The following is a 19,581-nucleotide window of genomic DNA, read 5'->3' as shown; positions in this document are numbered from 1 at the left end:
GGTATACAAAAGGAGGATGTGCAGGAGGTGTATATGGGCAATGTCTTACAAGCAGGCCAGGGACAGGCACCCTCAAGGCAAGCAGCTCTTGGGGCAGGTCAGTAAAATCAATAGAGAAGAAACCTTTATCAAAATAATAATAATACACAGACTTCGAGAGCGCTTTTTAAATGAAGAAACAAAGTGCTATGGAAAAGGGAAAAAATGAAAGAGGGAGGAAGTAGGAAACATAAGATGAATAGGTAAGTTTTTAGGTTCTTCTTGAAGGTTTGGACATTGAGTCACGAATGTGGGATGGCAAGCCATTCCATAAAACAGGGGCAATGATGGAAGCTCTGTCACCATCTAGCTTATGGGATCTGGGAATGGAAAGGCAAGTGGCAGCAGTAGAGCACAATGAGTACTCAGAATGGTATTCAGGTGTAGATGAAGCAAGAACCTTATACACATGGACAAGAGTGCGGAAATGGACACATTTAGTAACTGGAAGCCAGTGCAGATGGTGAAGCAAAGGAGAAGTATGAATATATTTGGCCTCTCTGAAGATGAGTCTGGCGCACTTGTTCTGGAGAAGCTGCAAGCGGGTGAGGTTTTTCTGGGAGATGCCATTTAAAAGCAAGGAAGAGCAGTAATCAATCTTGGAAAGGCATGGCAGTCAAATATATCAAATCTTGAGATCAACCGTCTCAGCTGCATCAATATAATAAATGTTACTGTATGAATACATAACCTCAAGAATGTACACAATGCATGAGACCTAATCAGACTTATTTATTCACCAAAATGGGGTCATTCCCAAGTCCCTCTGAATTTGGTCCTTCCATCTGGTTGGTGGACGACCTGGTGGTCATTTCTTGCTGAAGTCATTAATGTAGGCTTGGTGGGGAAGCCGATGTAGAGGCATCCTGAAGATGTGCCCAGCCAGGGGTGGAATTTCGGCGAGAGTCCGAGAGTCAACTCTCGCAGAGACTCCCGTAAAAGTCCTATTGCGAGAGTCCATGTGGACTCGCTGGAAATGATCGGCTCAGCGAACTTACGTTTAAGTTCAACATGCCTTAAAACTCAAAGCCTGCAAAATATAAAGGAAAAGTCGCCAAAGATGCAATGACATATATGGAAGTGAGAGTATGATGACACATATATTAAAAACTTAACTTTGTTAGTTTATTTGTTAGTTTGTTTGTATGAATGCATTTTACGTAGGCCTACATATAATACCTTTTGGACTCCCGCAAGATTGTACAACGAGAATCCATTTACGGGAATCCATGGACTCTCGCAAAACTCTCTTGCGAGAATCCACTTGGACTCCTGTGGCACTTGACGAAATTCCACCCCTGCCAGCCCATTTCAAACGTCTCCGGCAGATAACATCATTGATGGAGCAGGTGATGTTGAGACTCTGTCTGATGGAATTGTTGCATATTTTGTCAAGTAGGGAAACCCCAAGCATTGCCCTAAGGCATCGCATTTCAAAAACATCCAGTCTGTGACGATCGGATTCACGTAACGCCCAGGATTCTGACCCATAGGTGGCAATAGGGAGGATGAGCGACTGATAGATCCTTACTTTCAGCGATCTGGCGATGTCATGGTTAGACCAGATGGTATTTTTCAATCTACCAAATGCCCAGGCTGCCATCTTTGTGCGACATTTAATATCCTCTTCTACTGAGGGCACACTGCTACCCTGAAAGACAAAGTTATTTACTTTGTCAATGGGCATTTGGTTCAGCATGATATCTCTTGGATCGTCAGACATGATCTTGCATTTTGTTGGGTTAATTTTCATTCCCCAGCTGCTGCATGCTTTTTCCAGTTCATTAGTGGAGATTTGCAGGTTCTCAAAGTCCATGTCCATGAGTGTGGTGCCATCTGCATATCGGATGTTGTTAATGCACATGTCACCCATCTGCACACCTGAGCCTAGATTTTGGATGTCCTTCATGACAAATTCCAGATATAGGTTGAAGAGGCATGGTGAGAGAAGACATCCCTGTCTAACACCAACTAGTACTTCAAACCAATCGGTGATCTTTCCATTTACCACGACTGAGCATTTGGTTTGCATTTGGTTCACCAATTTGGTGTCTACTCCTACTGATCGCACACATTTCCAAAGGGCCTCCCTCCATATGGTGTCAAATGCTGCTTTGAAGTCTACAAAGTTCCAGTGTATTGGAATGCATCTTTCTTTAGCCTTTTCATAGATTTGGCGTACTGTAAATACCGCATCTGAGGTGCCTCTGGAACTCCTGAACCCACACTGTTCCTCTCTCAGATGGTTATCTACAGTCTGTTGTATTCAGTTAAGAACCATCCTACAGAATACTTTTCCCGGGATTGACAAGAGTATGTAGTTGGCTGGGTCCAGTTTGTCGCCCTTTTTGTATACAGGGGTTATTAGACCTTTACTCCAGTCTTCAGGGATTTTTCTTTCAACCCAGGCGGTGTTGATGATCTTCAACATCATTTGTTTCAACATGGGTCCTCCTGCTTTCAACACTTCTGCTGAGATCTTATCCCAACCACACGCTTTGTTGTTTTTCAGCTTCTCGCGCATAGTTTAAAAAAAAGATAGATATACAGATGGTAGTAAACAAATTGAAAAGTGACAGTAATGAATGAGATTAATGACTTTGCATCAGTTTTTTTTTGGGGTATTATGACAAATCTGAACATTTTGCTTAGACATTGCATCCCTCAGGATATTCCCGAGTTCTGAAAGCAAAATGTTTAGATTTTTCACAATACCTTCAAAACAACTGATGCTGCAGGACTAAAAACAATACCTGTTGACATATTTCTTTTTGTACAAATCCAATAAAAATGAAGATGTTAAACTCACATTTTAGTGACGTTTCACCACTACACTAGTGGTTTCATCAGACTGGCAACTCATCACATCTGACTGCTTCCTTTTATAGGCAACAGGAACCGCTATAGAGGGCGTGATGAGTTGGTCAAAGATGTTGTTGAGTGAGTAGGCCCCTCGTCCTTGTTTAGAGTGTCTTTTTCCTTTTCGCTAATCCAGATGGCTTCTTTCAACCATCTGGTGGTCTTGTCAGCTTCTCTATCGATGACTTTTGAGTCCTCCCAATTGATGGTATGGTTTGTCGAGGCAACGTGATCGGTGATAGCTGACTTGTGAATGTCTGTAATTGATGACTTGCGGCTGGCTCGTGTGTAGGGCTTAGTTTCAAATTTCTCCACCTCTTTTTGGTGTTCTTTGAGGCGAACACCGAAAGGACGGCCGGTTTCTCCGATGTAAGTGCTAGTACAGTCCCCGCAGGGGATTTCATAGATCGCTTCTGCTTTTTGTTGCGGGAGGAGTTTGTCCTTCGGGTGAACAAGCATACTGCGGATGGTACGGTGGGGTTTCATAGCAGTAGAAAAACCATGTTTTTTGAAAACTCTAGAAACTCGCTCAGATAGTCCCTCTATGTAGGGAACTACCACCATGCCTTTCGACTTTTCACTGTCATCGTTATTCTTTGAGTTAGACTTTGTTTTTGGAGTGGCTCTATTTTGTTTGACTTTTTTAATTGACCAATCTGGATAACCGCAGCCATATATCGCTTCGCGGATATTTGACTCCTCTTTCTGTCTGTCCATTTCCTCAGTGACTAACGCCTCACTCCTGTCAAGTAGGGTTCTGACGACACCTAATTTTTGATGGAGGGGGTGGTGGGAGGAGAACTGAAGGTACTGATCAGTGTGTGTTTTCTTCCTGTATATACTGAGTTTGACTGACCCGTCAGGTTTTCTTGTGATCAGAGTGTCAAGGAAGGGAATAGAACCATCTTGCTCTTGCTCATAAGTAAATTTGACGCTGCCGGTAGGATCAATGGTGTTTAAATGATCAGTTAGATTGTCAACTTGTCCTTTATGCATGACGATCTCTAACACGCCATCGACGTATCTCTTCCAGAGACGTGGGCGACAGCTTTCCGGGCTGTAGAGATAGCTTTCTGCTCAAGCCACTCCATGAAGATATTGCAAGCAAGGGGGCTGAGGGGCTACCCATGGCCATGCCGAAACATTGTCGATAAATTTGACCTGAATAGCTTAAGTACGCAACCGTAGCGAGACAAAATTTAGTAAGTTCTATTATGTCATCAGTAGTGAGGAGGGTTCTATTTTTGAGATCTTTTTCCTCGTTAAGTCTTTCTTTGAGTATGTGAAGGGTGAGATCAATGGGGGTACTGGTAAAAAGCGCCACCACATCATGTGAATTAAGGATCTCATCATCCTCCAGGGTGACATCTTTCAGGTCTTCCATAAGACTTTTAGAGTTTAGAACATGGTGTTCAGATTGGCCAACGATAGGGCTTAAAATATCCGCAAGAGATTTGGCCACGTTATAACCTATGGAACCTGTAAAGTCCACTATAGGGCTTAAGCGGCGATCGTCCTTATGAATTTTGGGACTCCCATAAATTGAGGAACATTTTCCGAGGTGGGATATAGAAATTGTTTGTCCGCTTTCTTGATTTTTTCCTCTTTCTCTAGCCTTTGCAAGATTGAAACCAGCTCTCTTTTGTGTTTTGGAGTGGGGTCTCGATCTAATTTCTCATAAGTCTTTGAGTCGCTGAGGAGGGTGGACATTTTTTGTTGGTATTCTGTTTTGTCCATGACAACCGTTGCCCGTCCTTTGTCAGCCCCCAGGACCATGATGGACTCCTCTTTTTGGAGCTGGTTAATCGCAACTCGCTCATCTTTACCGATATTTGAGGGTGGTAATTTCGCGGATTTTAAAGTTCCTACAATCTCAGCACGTAACTGTGCTGCTTCAGGTTTGGGAAGTTTCCAACACGCTCTCTCTCACGCAACGATATGCTCATCAACAATGGACGAGTGAGTTAGATTATCTGGACTTACCCAGATCCAAGGCATGAGCAAGCACTCTATTTTGAGCATCTGACAGTTTGTATTTGGACAGGTTTTGACCCATCGCTAAGTTGAGTGCCACTCAAGTCCGGGTTCCGCATGAGAATTGTTCTTATTTGCATTATTATTAGCTGATTTGTCCTGTTTTTCCGCTAGCTCTTTCAGCTTCCGCGTTTGACGGGCGCGGACAGATTGGAAGTCGTACTCGCGAGAGTTTTCAACATGGCGCGAGATTTGAATTGACAATTGTTTGTTTACATCGCGGGACTTTAAATCGGTGTTCAGTCGGGTTTTTTCCTGCTCTAAATACCTGATTTTGTTGGAAATTACGCGAATTCTCTCATTCAACAAAGCTTTCTCTGCTTTTTTAACGATATCACGTTGGCCTACTCACTCAACAACATCTTTGACCAACTCATCACGCCCTCTATAGCGGTTCCTGTTGCCTATAAAAGGAAGCAGTCAGATGTGATGAGTTGCCAGTCTGATGAAACCACTAGTGTAGTGGTGAAACGTCACTAAAATGTGAGTTTAACATCTTCATTTTTATTGGATTTGTACAAAAAGAAATATGTCAACAGTGAAATCTAACAATCCAAATGAACTTGTTCAAAGATTTAAAAACAATACCTTTATTCTTGTTTCCTTTGTTTCAGGTCTTCCTTTGAGCACACCGTGTACAACAGTAAACAAAGTGTGTGCATCAGGAATGAAGTCTATTATGTTAGCGGCACAAAGCCTTATGTGCGGTCATCAGGAGGTCATGGTAGCAGGTGGTATGGAGAGCATGTCTAATGTACCATTTCTGATGGCAAGGTAAGTTAATCTATACAGAATTCTTCCATCAGCATTCTCAGTCACTCAGGGAAAATAAAAGTCTATTTTTCATTTAAACACAGACACATATATACATGTACGCACCGTGGGCCCCAACACTCTCTCACAAATACCTTCATTTGTATTGACTTCTTCACATGGCTTAAACTTCTTTGTTGCCGAAATGTCCAGGCTGTGACATGTGATACAGCCTGGATAAAGCCATTTTCACTGGACACTCAATTAATGTGATGCATGATAATCGGATACAAATGGCCAATTACAGTATTGTCTGTTTCCATTTTCAGGGCAGAACCAGCTTATGGTAGACACAAGCTAGAGGATGCAATAGTCAGAGATGGTGTATGTGTGTTTATTGTCAGGTCGGAGTCATCTTTTACCGGACACTAGATTTATGTGATACATGACAATCAGATATACATGGTCAATTGCAGTATTTTCTTTTTCTATTTTCAGGGCGGAACCAGCTTATGGTGGACACAAGCTAGAGGACGCAATAGTCAGAGATGGTTTATGGGATGTTTACAATCAGATACATATGGGTAATTGTGGTGAGGATACAGCTAAGAAGATGAGCATAAGCAGAGAAGAACAAGATGAGTTTGCTGTTGGGTCATACAAGAAGAGTCAGGCAGCTGGCGAGGTTAGTAGATAATCAGAAAATTAGAAAAGAGGTAATAATTCTGGTTTACCTTGAACACCATATGTGTTATATTATGGTTAGGGTTATAGTTAGGGCAGTGTGCGTGGTATTGCAGAATTATTTCGAAAAGAAAATCTGAAACTGGATTTCCATTTCTCAACTTATTAATATATAATTATGATAGGAATGAACCAAATCGGAACTGGGAATAGAACAGTGAGCCCGTGCATTGATATTTGTCAATGCATGGGTGTGCTACTTCAAATATTTATGTGTCACATATGTGATGTGATCAAGCAAAATCAGTCGGATGTCTGGAATATTGATTTTGAGATATAGTCAATAATAGTATTTTAATAAAGTTTCAAAACTTTCTTTGTATTTGATTGTTCTGAGCAGCACTAAAATTGCCATATCTCTGGAACAGTAAGTCTAATTAAAATAGGGTTTTCAGCAAAATAAAGCTTTTAGAATGGCTCATGTAATAAAATTGAAACCTGAAATTTGATTTTGATCGACATCAGACTCATTTTGCTTGATCGCATCACATATGTGCAAATCAAGCAAACTGGCTCGTTTGTCTGAATTTCCATTTACAATTGCACTTATGCTTCCAGAGGTTTTGTCATTTCTGTGTTGTTCAACCTACATGTACATAAAAAATACAAAGCTAGTTGAATACTGTATTTTATATATTTTCAACATTTGCCCGAGTCGCCCTGACAAGAATTAGGTGATAAGAAACACAGATTATACTTTTGCCCAATTCTCATATTTTTGACAGTTTTCTCACAGAAAATTTACTTACAGGATGTGTACAACTTGCAAGTCTTACTAGTGACTTTCAACTTTTCTGCAGAAATAAATTTTCCTCCCAATTTGAACAATTTTTTTTTTCTAACAGAGGCATATTTTAATAAAAAGATATAATGAAACATTTGTTTTCCTTACAGAGTGGGGTTTTTAAGAAGGAGATAGTTCCCGTCAATGTACCGCAGAAAAGGGGTGAGTGTGGAAAAAATGTAAATAATGCCATATAATTAAAAGGTCAAATAATGGTACCATTTACATCAGGAGTTCAAAACTTTCTTTGAAAAATAACCTCATCGAAAGTCTCACCACTCGTCAAATTCCGAAACTGGCGGAATCCTCATGCAAGATTCACAGATGATGTGTTGTAATATTAAATGTATTACCTATTAATTCAAAAGACTAAAATCAATATCATCAGCACCATTTTGCTTGCCAGGGGTACATGTAAGTTAAGTGCCATTGGTGGGTGGGCAGGGGTAAATTTCCTGCTGTTTACCTTTATATTATTGTTGGTATCAGAATGCTGACATTGTGATTATCTCAAATCTATACTTTGATCAGCTCCTAATCGGCGGGAATTGTTAGGCTTTTACCACTACGTCGAAAAGTAGACCAACGTTTAGTGTAATAAATAAATAAAATAAATAAGAGTGATAATAGTTGACCTGTATGGTTTACATTTTGCATGTTAAAGAAAGTAGAAAAGGTATAGGACTTCAATTAATAGTTTGTGATGCTTCTGGCGAGATGTCACAAGAGTGACAAGACTATTCTCAAAATAAAATATGTTGATATTAATCCACAATGATTTAAAGCCTGCTGATTACGAGCTGATCAAACTGCAAGATAAGTCTGTCTTTCTATTGACATCACACATTATTTTAAAAAGGGTGGCATAGTGGTTTACTAGGACTTAACATAGATCACTCGCCTTCCACATTATTGGGTGTTTTTTTAGGTAATATTAATCTCTTTTCTTTTGTTCACCTCTCATATTCTTGCAGGGAAAGCTGACATGGTGATCTCAGAAGATGAGGAGTACAACAGACTCAACTTTGACAAAGTCAAGTCACTCAGATCAGCATTTCAAAAAGAAGGTAAGCTTCATTAACCAATGAGTGCTACCTGCTGATTTGTTATAAGAAGACTATTATATTGATATATTGAGCCAGTTAGCAACATTGGTGGTAGGGCTGAAGTAGATTAAGTTTAATTTAATTGGCCACTCAGGTAGGGCACCCCCAGGGCATGATGGTTAAGTCTTGATATTAACCATATGCATTAGAATAGGATAGTATAACAAGACTCTTCAATAACACAACTACTTGATATATACAGAAGGGGGAGGGGGAGTACTTCTGAATTATTCTTTCATTCACCCAGGAAACTCTTCTCATATTTCTGCTAATTTCTTTGAATGAGAGTTATTAATTCAATTTGATTGCGTTTTCCATCAGGCACTATTACTGCAGCCAATGCTAGCACATTAAATGACGGAGCAGCAGCAATGGTATTAATGACAGCGCAAGCAGCAGAGAGACTTAAAGTGAAACCACTAGCAAGGATAGTAGGTAAGGGAAATGCTATATCAGTTTTGGGGGGGGGGGGGGCTGTGAATTTAAAGACTCCTCTTAATTTTTATACCCGGGTCTGTGATTTCACATACTTTTCACTTGTGTCAATTTTGGCAGCAAAGAAAACACTTTGGCAGTCTGTTTGGTACATTGTATAATTAATGAGCTTTTTTGCTTCAAATTCATCTGTGCAAATTAAAATTCTATCTGTGCATTTTTTTGTGACACAATAATGCAGAAATATTCAAAAAACTTGCAGCATAACTTTAATTTGTTCACTGTTTTTTAAAGATATTATTTAGTTGTACCACATAGGAAATGTTTAAACCACAACAATATGATCAACAGCATGTAAGCACCTTGGAACAACACTAACTTTGTTATTCAAAGACGGTCTGTGAATTCAGAGGAGTCTTTTGAATTCACAGTGCCCCTGAACTGATATCCAGTGACATCATCAGTTACAATTGGATCCAAGAGACAGCTTTTGTGAAAACACCACATTCGGAGTGATCTGTGTGCTGACGCAGAACGCAGAGCCAACTGAAAAGATCCATTTGAGTCATGCGCTGCGCAGTATACAATGTAAATAAACAAGTGCCGAAAAGGAAGTATCAACTAGACATTGTGCTCACAGAGCACAGCCCTGATGTTGATCTTTTTATGACCTTTGACCTAGAGTTGTTCATGCGACATTTGTACCACCAGCCTATGGTTCATGGTGGTGACGACATTGTAGGCCTACTATGTTATTTACGGGAGCAGCAGCATTTTGAAAGTATTTGGTAAAGAAAGAAAGAAGAAGAATCGGATAGAAAAACAGGACCTAGCTCAGCTAGGTAAATACACAGATGCCCTTGGAAGGCTCTGTAAAGATTGTTTACCTATCTTTACAAAGCCTTGCAAGGACACATAAATGAGGAATGATCCGCCCAATTATTATTATACATGGCTCATTGAACCACAATGGGCTTGTAAGGACTATATATCTTTGCTGTATGGACGACATATTTGTGTGCAAATCTATTGTGGGGGGTCATAGGCCCCCCTAGTCAATTTTAGTGAAAATTACGTTTTTGGTCATTGTCTGTAAGTGGAAGAACTTTGACCGCAAATGATCACATGGCATTTGTGGCACCACCCAATGGTCCTAGTGCTCAACTATGGTCAACATGGCAAAAAGCATATGGCTATGATGGCCGCTTTAAGGTATTTGGTTACATGCCGGAAATGACCCCTAAATGACCTTTGACCCCAATTCTGTGTACAACTTTTAGACACTGGCTATAGACGATGCATGTGTGCAAGTGATGTCACGGTGCTATGTAATATGGGGAATGAGTAGCATTTTAAGTGAAAAACACGTTTTGGGCTATAATGACCTTGACATGACATTTGCGCCAGACATTTTCACATGACATTTGTGGCACCCCCCAATGGTCATAATAACCAAATCAAATCAAACATAGTCATTTCTTTTCAATTTGCTTTTTGACAGAAAATTTTGACAGAAACTGCACTGTACACATTTCCTTGACCTTCATTTTTTTTCTCAATTTTTTCAGGATTTGCTGATGCTGCAGTAGCACCAATAGAGTTTCCAATTGCTCCAGCATATGCAGTGCCAAAGGTATGTTGTACTAACTTTAAAATGTGTACATCCATATCAAAACGATGTACTTGTTGGCAGCTACATATGTCTCTTTTTACGTACCGGTAATAGCTAGGAATAATAAATATCAGACTCATCTGAAGTGGAGGTCACTTCAAATTATAGGATAAGTCTGGTATTTATTCCTAGCTATTATGTGAAATGAGACGCATATAACAGCCGACAAGTGAGTGAAAGAAAGAAAGAAAGAAAGAAAGAAGGAAGGAAGGAAGGAAGGAAGGAAGGAAGGAAGGAAGGAAGGAAGGAAGGAAGGAAGGAAGGAAGGAAGGAAGGAAGGAAGGAAGGAAGGAAGGAAGGAAGGAAGGAAGGAAGGAAGGAAGGAAGGAAGGAAGGAAGGAAGGAAGGAAGGAAGGAAAGAAAGAAAGAAAGAAAGACTATTCCCCCCAAGTGCAGGGAAATTTGGTGTATTTGGGCCCCCGCCCCATACAGGGTTGCCCCCCTGGAAAAAATCCCAGCTACGCCGCTGAGTGCATCGTTTTGATAAGGATGTACAGTCATAATTATATATGCATGGAATCGATTGGCTCCCAGTTGGTGATCCTGTGCTTGGCATGCGAGGGGTCTAAGGTTTGAATCCCAGGGGTACCAATTGATTTCTTTCTCCATCTGGGACAAAGTGGAACAAAACAATAATTGCTGACTGAGATAGGTGAGGGTTGAGTCGGTTTGAGTTTGGAACAGTATCTTAGCTAGTAGCTAGCCACCCATCTGACCACCCATCTGGGCAAAATTAATGCCTTTGACAGATGCTACATTATAGTTATAGGTGTTGAGAAAGGCTATTGACCTTTTTAGTAGACCAGCTTTGCAAAACAAGGTTGTAGCAATACATATTTGAACTCTTTGAACCCCCAATGGGCTGTAGAATTCTGATAAATGTTTTAAAGGTCAAATTTGGATAGGCAATTTTATTCAAATGAGGGGCAAACCTCTATTCCTAGCTAAGACCCTGGTTGGGAAGTGAGAAAATAAAATCATGCCCCACTCGTCACTTGTTTATTGAAATACCATATCTTTAATGTTTATTGTTTGACAGGTTCTGGAGCAGACAGGACTTACAAATGATGATATTACCATGTTTGAAGTGAACGAGGCATTTAGTGTTGTAGTTCTTGCCAACATTAAACTGTTGAACCTTGACCCCTCAAAGGTTAATATCCATGGGGGCGCTGTTAGTATTGGACACCCTATTGGGTAAGTAGACACAAGATGTAATCAGATTGTAGCTTATTGTAATAAGCAAAAGATGGATGAAGTCCCATGAATGAAACTAGTTTTATTATTGGAGGGAGGGCAAAATGTTTATTACATTCTCATATGTGACAGGATCTGCACCATGGGGGCCAAAGGAGGCATTTAAAAAAATGGAGTTACTATAATTATTATGCAAATACCTCTCGACCAATCACACTAGAGTCCAATCATGCGATGTCCAAATACGGCAACCAGCAATGGCGTAAATTGTTCGAATGCGTTTACACATCGCTCAATGAGGTCATTGTTAAGGATACGATATATGATTTACCGACAAGTGACTCATTTCGGAATGCGATCATGAATTTTGAAGAAAAAAAAGTTTCCACATGCTTCGTTGGGACTCGAACCAGCGATTCTAAACTTCCTTCGACACGCGTCTAGCGCTTACCTTCGCCACCGTGGCAGTTGAGCGGAGGAGTGTAATGATAAAAGATAAATCTCATAATGCCATCTTTAGCCTTTTGTTTACTAAAAAAGACGCGTTTTGTAAAGATAGATTAGCCATTTTATGCATAAATAGCACCTAACGTTTGGGAAAGGTTTCAAACAAATAATAAAGACACTGATGTGATGATGAAATTGCGTGAAGTCGGGAATTATCTGCGTCGCAATGTTTTGTTTTGGTTTTAGGAATTTGACTTTAAAATTTACGACTTCATGACATTATCATTCGAAATCAACAAAAGATATTTCAACACTATATGTTCTCATTCTTTCTCTAGAATGTTTTGTACATGTAGTGTGAAATAGCTTCAACAATGGTTCGCTGCATAATGGTAAAAATAGCCTTGACCTAAAAAAGGGCGAGAGGTACCATATTTACGGATTCAGGCTAAATTTAAAATTGATATGAAACGTTTTGTTTTTTGATCGATTACAAAAATTAATTTTTGTCGTATAAAGAAATTGTATCTGGCGTGAATTACACTACAGTTTTTATTCCTAGGGCTCTTTGACTTCTTCAATTTTTTTAATGATAGAGTGAATCCCCTGGCCCTCTATAATTACGCACAAAAGATCGAGTCCCCTTAAGTGTACTTGATTATACTTTTTCAATAACCTGCATTTGCGTCCGATGAAATAGTCTTCTTAATTCTGTCTTAAATTAAGGAACATTTATTGGGCTTTATTCTATCTTTTGGTTTGTTTCATAATCTACTGTAAAGATTCGCCTAATGGCGCTATGGGTTCCCTTGACATAAGTGGAATTGATGTAGAACCTAAAGGTGCCCTCCCGTAAAATTCCCACCAGCAAAGAAGGGCATAGAACCTTAATTCTTGTTGGGAGTTCAGAGGAGTGAGCACTCTATTTACACATGAAATTTACCCCAAGGCAAAGGAGCTCAAGTGCGCGCACAGTGGTGCAGTGATTACAAGGTCTTGGATGTCTATTGTCTTACTCCACTCATTACTGTTGCATGCTGGGAAAGTGAAACGACCCAATATTGTGCAAGGAATGATATTCCCCTTCCCCAGTAAGTAAAAATGTGGTCAAAAAAGAGAATATACATCATTCTTCAAGATATGGTTGATTGTTTTATTGGTAATGTTGTAGATTTCTAAAGTAAGAATATTTATATTCTGTACACACCATGGATTTGGATGAATTTCTGTGAAAATTGAATGCAGTTTAAAGATGCAATTGTCCTAATGTGTACAGATCATCCATTGAAAAAGATTGAAATGGCATCATTCAATGTAGCAAAAAAGGTTCTTTCTGTTAATCCATTCTTAATTCCAAGAACCTATTTTTGTCATGTGTACACTTGATTCGTTTGATGAGTGATGCATGTTGAGTCTGACAGTCACTTTGCCCGCCGATTTTCAATAACCAATAACCAAGGTAAATCATCAAAAGGAAATGTGTACGGTGCAGTATCTCTGTTTGATCTTTGTTCAGTGAAATGCATATGAACACTTAATTAATCTTCATGGAAGGAAGATATTTAATAATGTTGCAGATGTCACAGTATCAGTCACTACTAAATACACACACTACTCAAGTGTCCATTTAAAATGTTCTCAGTACCGCTTATTTCAGGATAAGAGGTGTCAGAAGTGTATTTGAAACTTCAAATTGATTGTTATTTATCAGTATGATAACAGCTAGCATTGTTTTTTAATGATAGTCTCCATTAAAATCAAGGTTTAATGTACAGCAACCACATGTCTTGCCATCAATACTGCACCTGAAAGAAAGCAGAAAATATCTTTTAGATTTCTGAAGCACTTTATTCCTACCACATTTATCTAGGAGAGCAAGGCAGTTGTTAGGGTACTCAACTCTAGGGTTGTTGTCAAGTAGAATTTTCACTGTCAATCATCAAATCTCAAGATCCGGGGAATGCATCGATGAAGTCCGAATATTAAGTTCAGAGACCACATTATGTGTTGTTTATTAAACATCAAAATATTACTGTCAATTACACATAATCATATCGGTATAACTCACCATTACAAAATGAAGTCTAGTATTAATCCACCCTATCATTGTCATCTTGTTCAATTATTACATTCTTTTTATACCTAGAATTTATTTTATGGTTAATAATTGTAATCTTAAGCTTATCTCTAATATTTTTAATGGCTAGTCTTTGTTGGCAATTAATTAGTCCATGCTTGTCGACAATCAGGAAAATTGGGGAAAATTGCTTTGTCTACAATATTGTCGACAACAGCCTTGTCGAAGTGGGTAAGTGCAATAGCTGCCATGTGTAGATGAGTACAATATACTGTGTGTAAATTGGCATTGTTCACAGGGCAGCTACATTGTATTGTACTTACCCACTTCTGGCCCTGAGCAGTCGATATGGCTGAAGTTTGAATTGAATTGCTAAGATTTACAGATTAAATTCCTACTTTGGCTCTCCCCATGGTACACATTTAGAATGGGGTACATAAACCATGAGAATACTGCATCCTTCAGAGGGAATGTTAAGCCACCGGACTCCTGTCTCAAGTAAAGGCAATCATACCGTCCAATTATCCATGTAGTGCAAAGTTAAATTTCAAAATGAGTAGGGTGTACTACTAATTCACCCTGGTTACATCCAAATAAAATGATTATAGGAGTTATTTTCAAATTTTTTTGAAATACTGTAAGTGTGCCATTCAATACAATACTGCAGAATTCCGTCTACAAGCATATATGCCTCAAAGTGAGGTTTTTTGACGAAAGAGACGGAAGGCAGACACCCTCCACAAAAACACTGCAATAGATTGGTCTTAGAATTTTGTCTTTAAAAAAAATAGCCTGTATCAGTAGATGCTTAAACTGCAATTTTTGTGCGTGGAGAGTGTCTGCCTTTCATCTCTTTCATCAAAAACAAAACAATAAGCAAAAACACCCTCATTTAGAGGCATAATATGCTTGTGGTATTTTATGGTACTATACAATACCATGCAACAGGATGCAGAATAAGTCTTATGCTACAAACATATTTGAGATTATTTCTTATCCCAAAACCAAATTAGTCATTTAAAAAATGCATTTGTAGGGTTTTACCAGTCTGGCACACATTAATGTAACAGGAAACATTAATGCTCTGCATGCTAGCCATAGCCTTCAACATAAAAAGTTATGAGATATATTCTCAAAATATCATTATCTACCTCCAGAAATACTGAACTAATACAAGGTTTGTTTGTACTCATTTTAATGCATTTTTCATGCTGATTCCAAATATGGTCATGACAATTTACAATTCTGAATTTTTTTAAGTTTAAAAAAAATTTGAAACTTGTTGTCTGCAGCCGCATGGAGAGAGTTAATAGTACACAAAACAAACCTAATGTCTTTTACATACCAATCCTTAATCTATCTCAGCTGTTTCACTTTCGATATATATATGTAACATGTTCTTGCAAAACCTGGAAAATGCACCAGTAGGCCTAATTTGAGATAAAGGCTGTTTAAAAAATTATTATGCATTCCAGAAAAAATCGTTTGGAATTGAATTTCTTAATTGTTATAACATATTTTTATTTTGTCACCTAACGCATTTATACTTACTATGAGATGGGTATCGTTGTAATGCAGCCATCTGGAAGAATTTGATTAGCTATATCATGTAGGGCAACAGTTTCCTCTTCCAGTATGCTGTAATAATAATAACTTGATAATGATAATAATAATAATAATAATGATATTAGGAATATAAGGCCATCTTCATTTAATAGTTTGTCTCAAAGCCCTTGTGCGCATTAGTAAAATTGCCTGCTTTTTGCTTGTTGTTCCTGCTGGATTGAGTAAATTTATTTTACCGCTATGGTTTTTCCCTAAGGCCCCATGTCACATGGGAAAATTAGGAAGGGCTTTGAGACAAACATTAAATTAAGGTGGCCATATAAATAACAATTTGAGGATATAAATAGTAGTAAAATTATAATATATTCTAAAATAAACATTGGGGGAAAATTGAATCAGTCAATCATGCTAATTAATAATACTGCTAATTTATGCAAATTTGTTCAAATTCGTGCACATTTTGCTAGCAATATCCAAATGTTGCATACATTTTGATAGATTTGCATAGTTAGTTAACATTACATTTATTACCACTACATAAAGTAATATAATAGTAGCATATATGTTAGGGTGAAAAGAAATTTCCCCTAACCAGACAGCTAGGTTTGGTCAGTCAGACATTTTTTGGTTTTTTTCCCCAAATGACAAATCACCAACAATTTTTTTACTTGTTTTGCTCTCATATTTTTCAGTCAAATTGAATATACTTGTGTCAAATTATGGCAAAACAAAAATACAAAATCTGTATCAGAAGTTTTCTTTTTACCCTATTTCAAAAAACTATCATATAATCATATACAATTACCAATTCTCACCTTAATGTACAAGCTAATCTGACCAAAAAATTTTTTTTTTTTTTTGCTTGCCCTCCACTGACCGATTCAAAATTGGACAAAATCAGGGCGGCCCCTTAAATTTTTGTTATTTGTAGTTTCATTAGTAAATTTCATTTCAAAGCTAAATTTGTCCAACAACATTTTCTTAAGCTAAGAAAATCATTACTGTAAACCCATTATAACATTTATAACTGTCAATTCCTGCATCAATGTTTCCAATAAACTGTGTCTCATCAATTTCTATGGTATACCTTGCCTTTTGAAGGTTTGAAGTGATGCCATTTGCCTACAGGCCTATACAGTAGTGAGTCATTAAAAAAAAATTCCAACCGATCAACCGCTCCCCCCCAAAAAAAAAATCCACTGGAGGACAAGCAAACAATTTTTTTGTATTATAATTATATACCGTATTTCATCAAATAGTCGCCCCTCAAATAAACGCCCCACCACTTTTTTTCAACCAAGATGTTTCAAAAATGCCGATATTTCCATGCTATCTTGTGTAGTAAGCTTACCAAGTTCCCACATGGTCGATAATAGCATCACTTTTTGGTGAAAATCTGGGTTGGAAACCCTGAAGTGAACCAGAAGTCAGTGTTTCTAGTTCATAGTTCATCATATTAGCGTGAGTTTTAAATTTACCTAATGATTTTAACGGAAATATCGTTCTAAAATTGACCTTGAATAAACGCCCCCTTGGGAAAATGTAACGCTCGGGCGTTTATTTGATGAAATATGGTAATAATAATTATGACTGAGTCATAATAAAGACAAAGAGAACCTAGAAAAAATATCAGTTGATCATTCCCACAGAATCTGTGGAATACCTCTTTTTGTACATGGTTATGTAAACTCATTCATTATTCCAGCCTTAAATGGCCTTAACACCAAATTCATCATCACTTATGCCAACAAAGTTGGCCACTTTGTTGTAGAGCGTATTCATTTTATTAATTGCCCTTAAGGGCTCTGTAACCCACCTTTGCACAGTATTTCTGTCGGACCCGTTAGTGATATCGTCAGTTTCGACCCCCTATCAAACGACCAGGTCAAAATGTTCATTGATGGTTGACTTTCTTTCCCAGCTGCATATGCTATATCATTAGATTTATAAAGTTTACATTGAGGACTGTTAAATGTCAAAAATGTCAATTTTTAATTTTGCCATAAAATTTGTAAATCGCAAAAAAAAAAAAAAAAAGAAATCAAAATTATTTGATATCAGATGGACATTCCTCAGAATGCAATTTGGTGTGTCTGATGTGCTCTCAGGTCCCACAAAGGTGGGTGACCGACCCCTTAAGCAAACAAAGTGAATAATTGTTCATTGATACTTGTATTTTAAATATGCAAGAGATAATGACCGAGCTTGATATGTTTGGATTAAATTATCTGACTTTATTTGTCCACTTGAATTTGCCCTTGAGCAAACAAAGTATTTGCGTTCATTGTTGATAATATACATTTCAACTGATTGGATTGTGTTTTAAATACATGTATGCAAGAGACAATTGTTGTTAGGGTATAAATACTATAATGTTTGGATAAATTTTCTGCTCCACTGAGTCTTTTCTTTCAATACCATGGGCTGTCTGGCTCTCCTGATCCCAGAATAGAACAGGACTAATTTCTTCAGGGTTTGGTTTTTGCCGGCAAAAACTGGCAAAACTCATTATAGTCACTCAAGTAAACATCTCAAAAAAGTAACTAACCCCCCTTAAATAATGGCCATTATTCAAAAACGGGCTATTGTATTACAAATCTGTAAAATACGTTGGAAGCAGAATTTATTTCTGCGCATTTTGACACCTCATTTGATACGATAGCCCAAAAAACTTTCAAATTTTGGGCTACATTGATTTAAATGTACACTGTGACGTCAATATTTTAATAGTCAATTGCTACAAATGAGGTGTCAAAATGTGCAGAAATACATTCTGCTTCCAACACATTTTACAGATTTGTAATACAATTCACCCATTTTGAATAATGGTCATTATTTAAAAGTTAGTTACTTTTGGAGATGTTTATTAAAAAGTAACACAGAAAGTTCATAAACAGTAACATACAACTTTTAATGAATCATATTTTTTGTCTCACCAAGTCCTTAAAATGAAAACATTTTGAATTTGATACATTTTGGAAAGTGAGGAATGAAAACGTGTGCCTTTAATTTCTTAATATGTTACTTATTTTTATAATTACAAAATCTGGCCTTATTACACTCATTTTTTAAGGGTTTTTTGCCAAGCGGTTAAAACTGTGACTTTTCCACCTGCCGCAAAAAACCTGCCAACCCTGAATTTATTGGAATTATATGTTGGACAATTTTCAGAATAAACTCTGCATTATGTCAGGAACAAGTCATTGTGGATTTGAATAGATTGCTGAGGTCCTAGGATGTAATAAAAATTCCTTTAAAAGGAATAGAGCGAGCAAATGGAAAATTGTCAAGAGAAATGTATATTCTATCATGTCTCATAGCATTCCGTGTTCATGAAACATTGTATCACCGCCCAAAAAAACATTATTTTAATGAACGATATTATACTTTCAATAATAATAATTAAAATACCATTTAAACTTTGTGTCTAAATTAATTAAAAACATAACTACTTCAGATCCAGAAAAATGCAGCACTATTTTTTGGGCACAAAAAATATCCTGTTTTTCAAATGAATATATTAGGGAATCAAGTCCTGATTTTAAAATTTGGCAATTTTTTTTGGAAATAATTAAGGGCTATAAACATCAGTGTCTGCAATAAGTGAGTAGCAGTACTGTAGCAAAATGCTGCACAATTTTCATCATTTGCTACACAATTTTGGAATGTGTAGCAATTTTGTACCATTGATATGCATTTGCTCCCAAATTTGGTGAGCATTTTTGCTACACAAATAAAATTAATGCGGACCGTGATAAATTCACAGACTAAAGTCTAAGCATTTTTTTTAAAATTTTGAGTATTATAGGGTTTACTCATAATATTTTATGTTAGTTTCGATAATTGGTGATAAAAGAGATTAAAATTT

The 19,581-nt window shown here is 37.6% G+C and overlaps 1 protein-coding gene across 2 annotated transcripts in view; it reads left to right on the top strand.

Moving 5' to 3' along the window:
* LOC140140939 (acetyl-CoA acetyltransferase, mitochondrial-like) overlaps nt 1-19,581 on the top strand; it is a 54,429-nt gene that overhangs the window by 5,504 nt on the left and 29,344 nt on the right. For both annotated transcript variants that reach the window (XM_072162700.1, XM_072162701.1), the window contains exons 4-11: nt 2-97; nt 5,547-5,706; nt 6,184-6,370; nt 7,324-7,375; nt 8,188-8,280; nt 8,641-8,754; nt 10,323-10,387; nt 11,466-11,623. In XM_072162700.1, the coding sequence (XP_072018801.1) occupies nt 2-97; nt 5,547-5,706; nt 6,184-6,370; nt 7,324-7,375; nt 8,188-8,280; nt 8,641-8,754; nt 10,323-10,387; nt 11,466-11,623 (925 nt within the window). The remainder of the gene's footprint in view (nt 1; nt 98-5,546; nt 5,707-6,183; nt 6,371-7,323; nt 7,376-8,187; nt 8,281-8,640; nt 8,755-10,322; nt 10,388-11,465; nt 11,624-19,581) is intronic.

This window comes from Amphiura filiformis, chromosome 19, assembly GCF_039555335.1.
Source record: "Amphiura filiformis chromosome 19, Afil_fr2py, whole genome shotgun sequence".
NCBI classification, from domain to species: Eukaryota; Metazoa; Echinodermata; class Ophiuroidea; order Amphilepidida; family Amphiuridae; genus Amphiura; species Amphiura filiformis.
The sequence above is the reverse complement of the archived record's forward strand: the minus strand, read 5'-3'. Positions and strand labels throughout refer to the sequence as shown.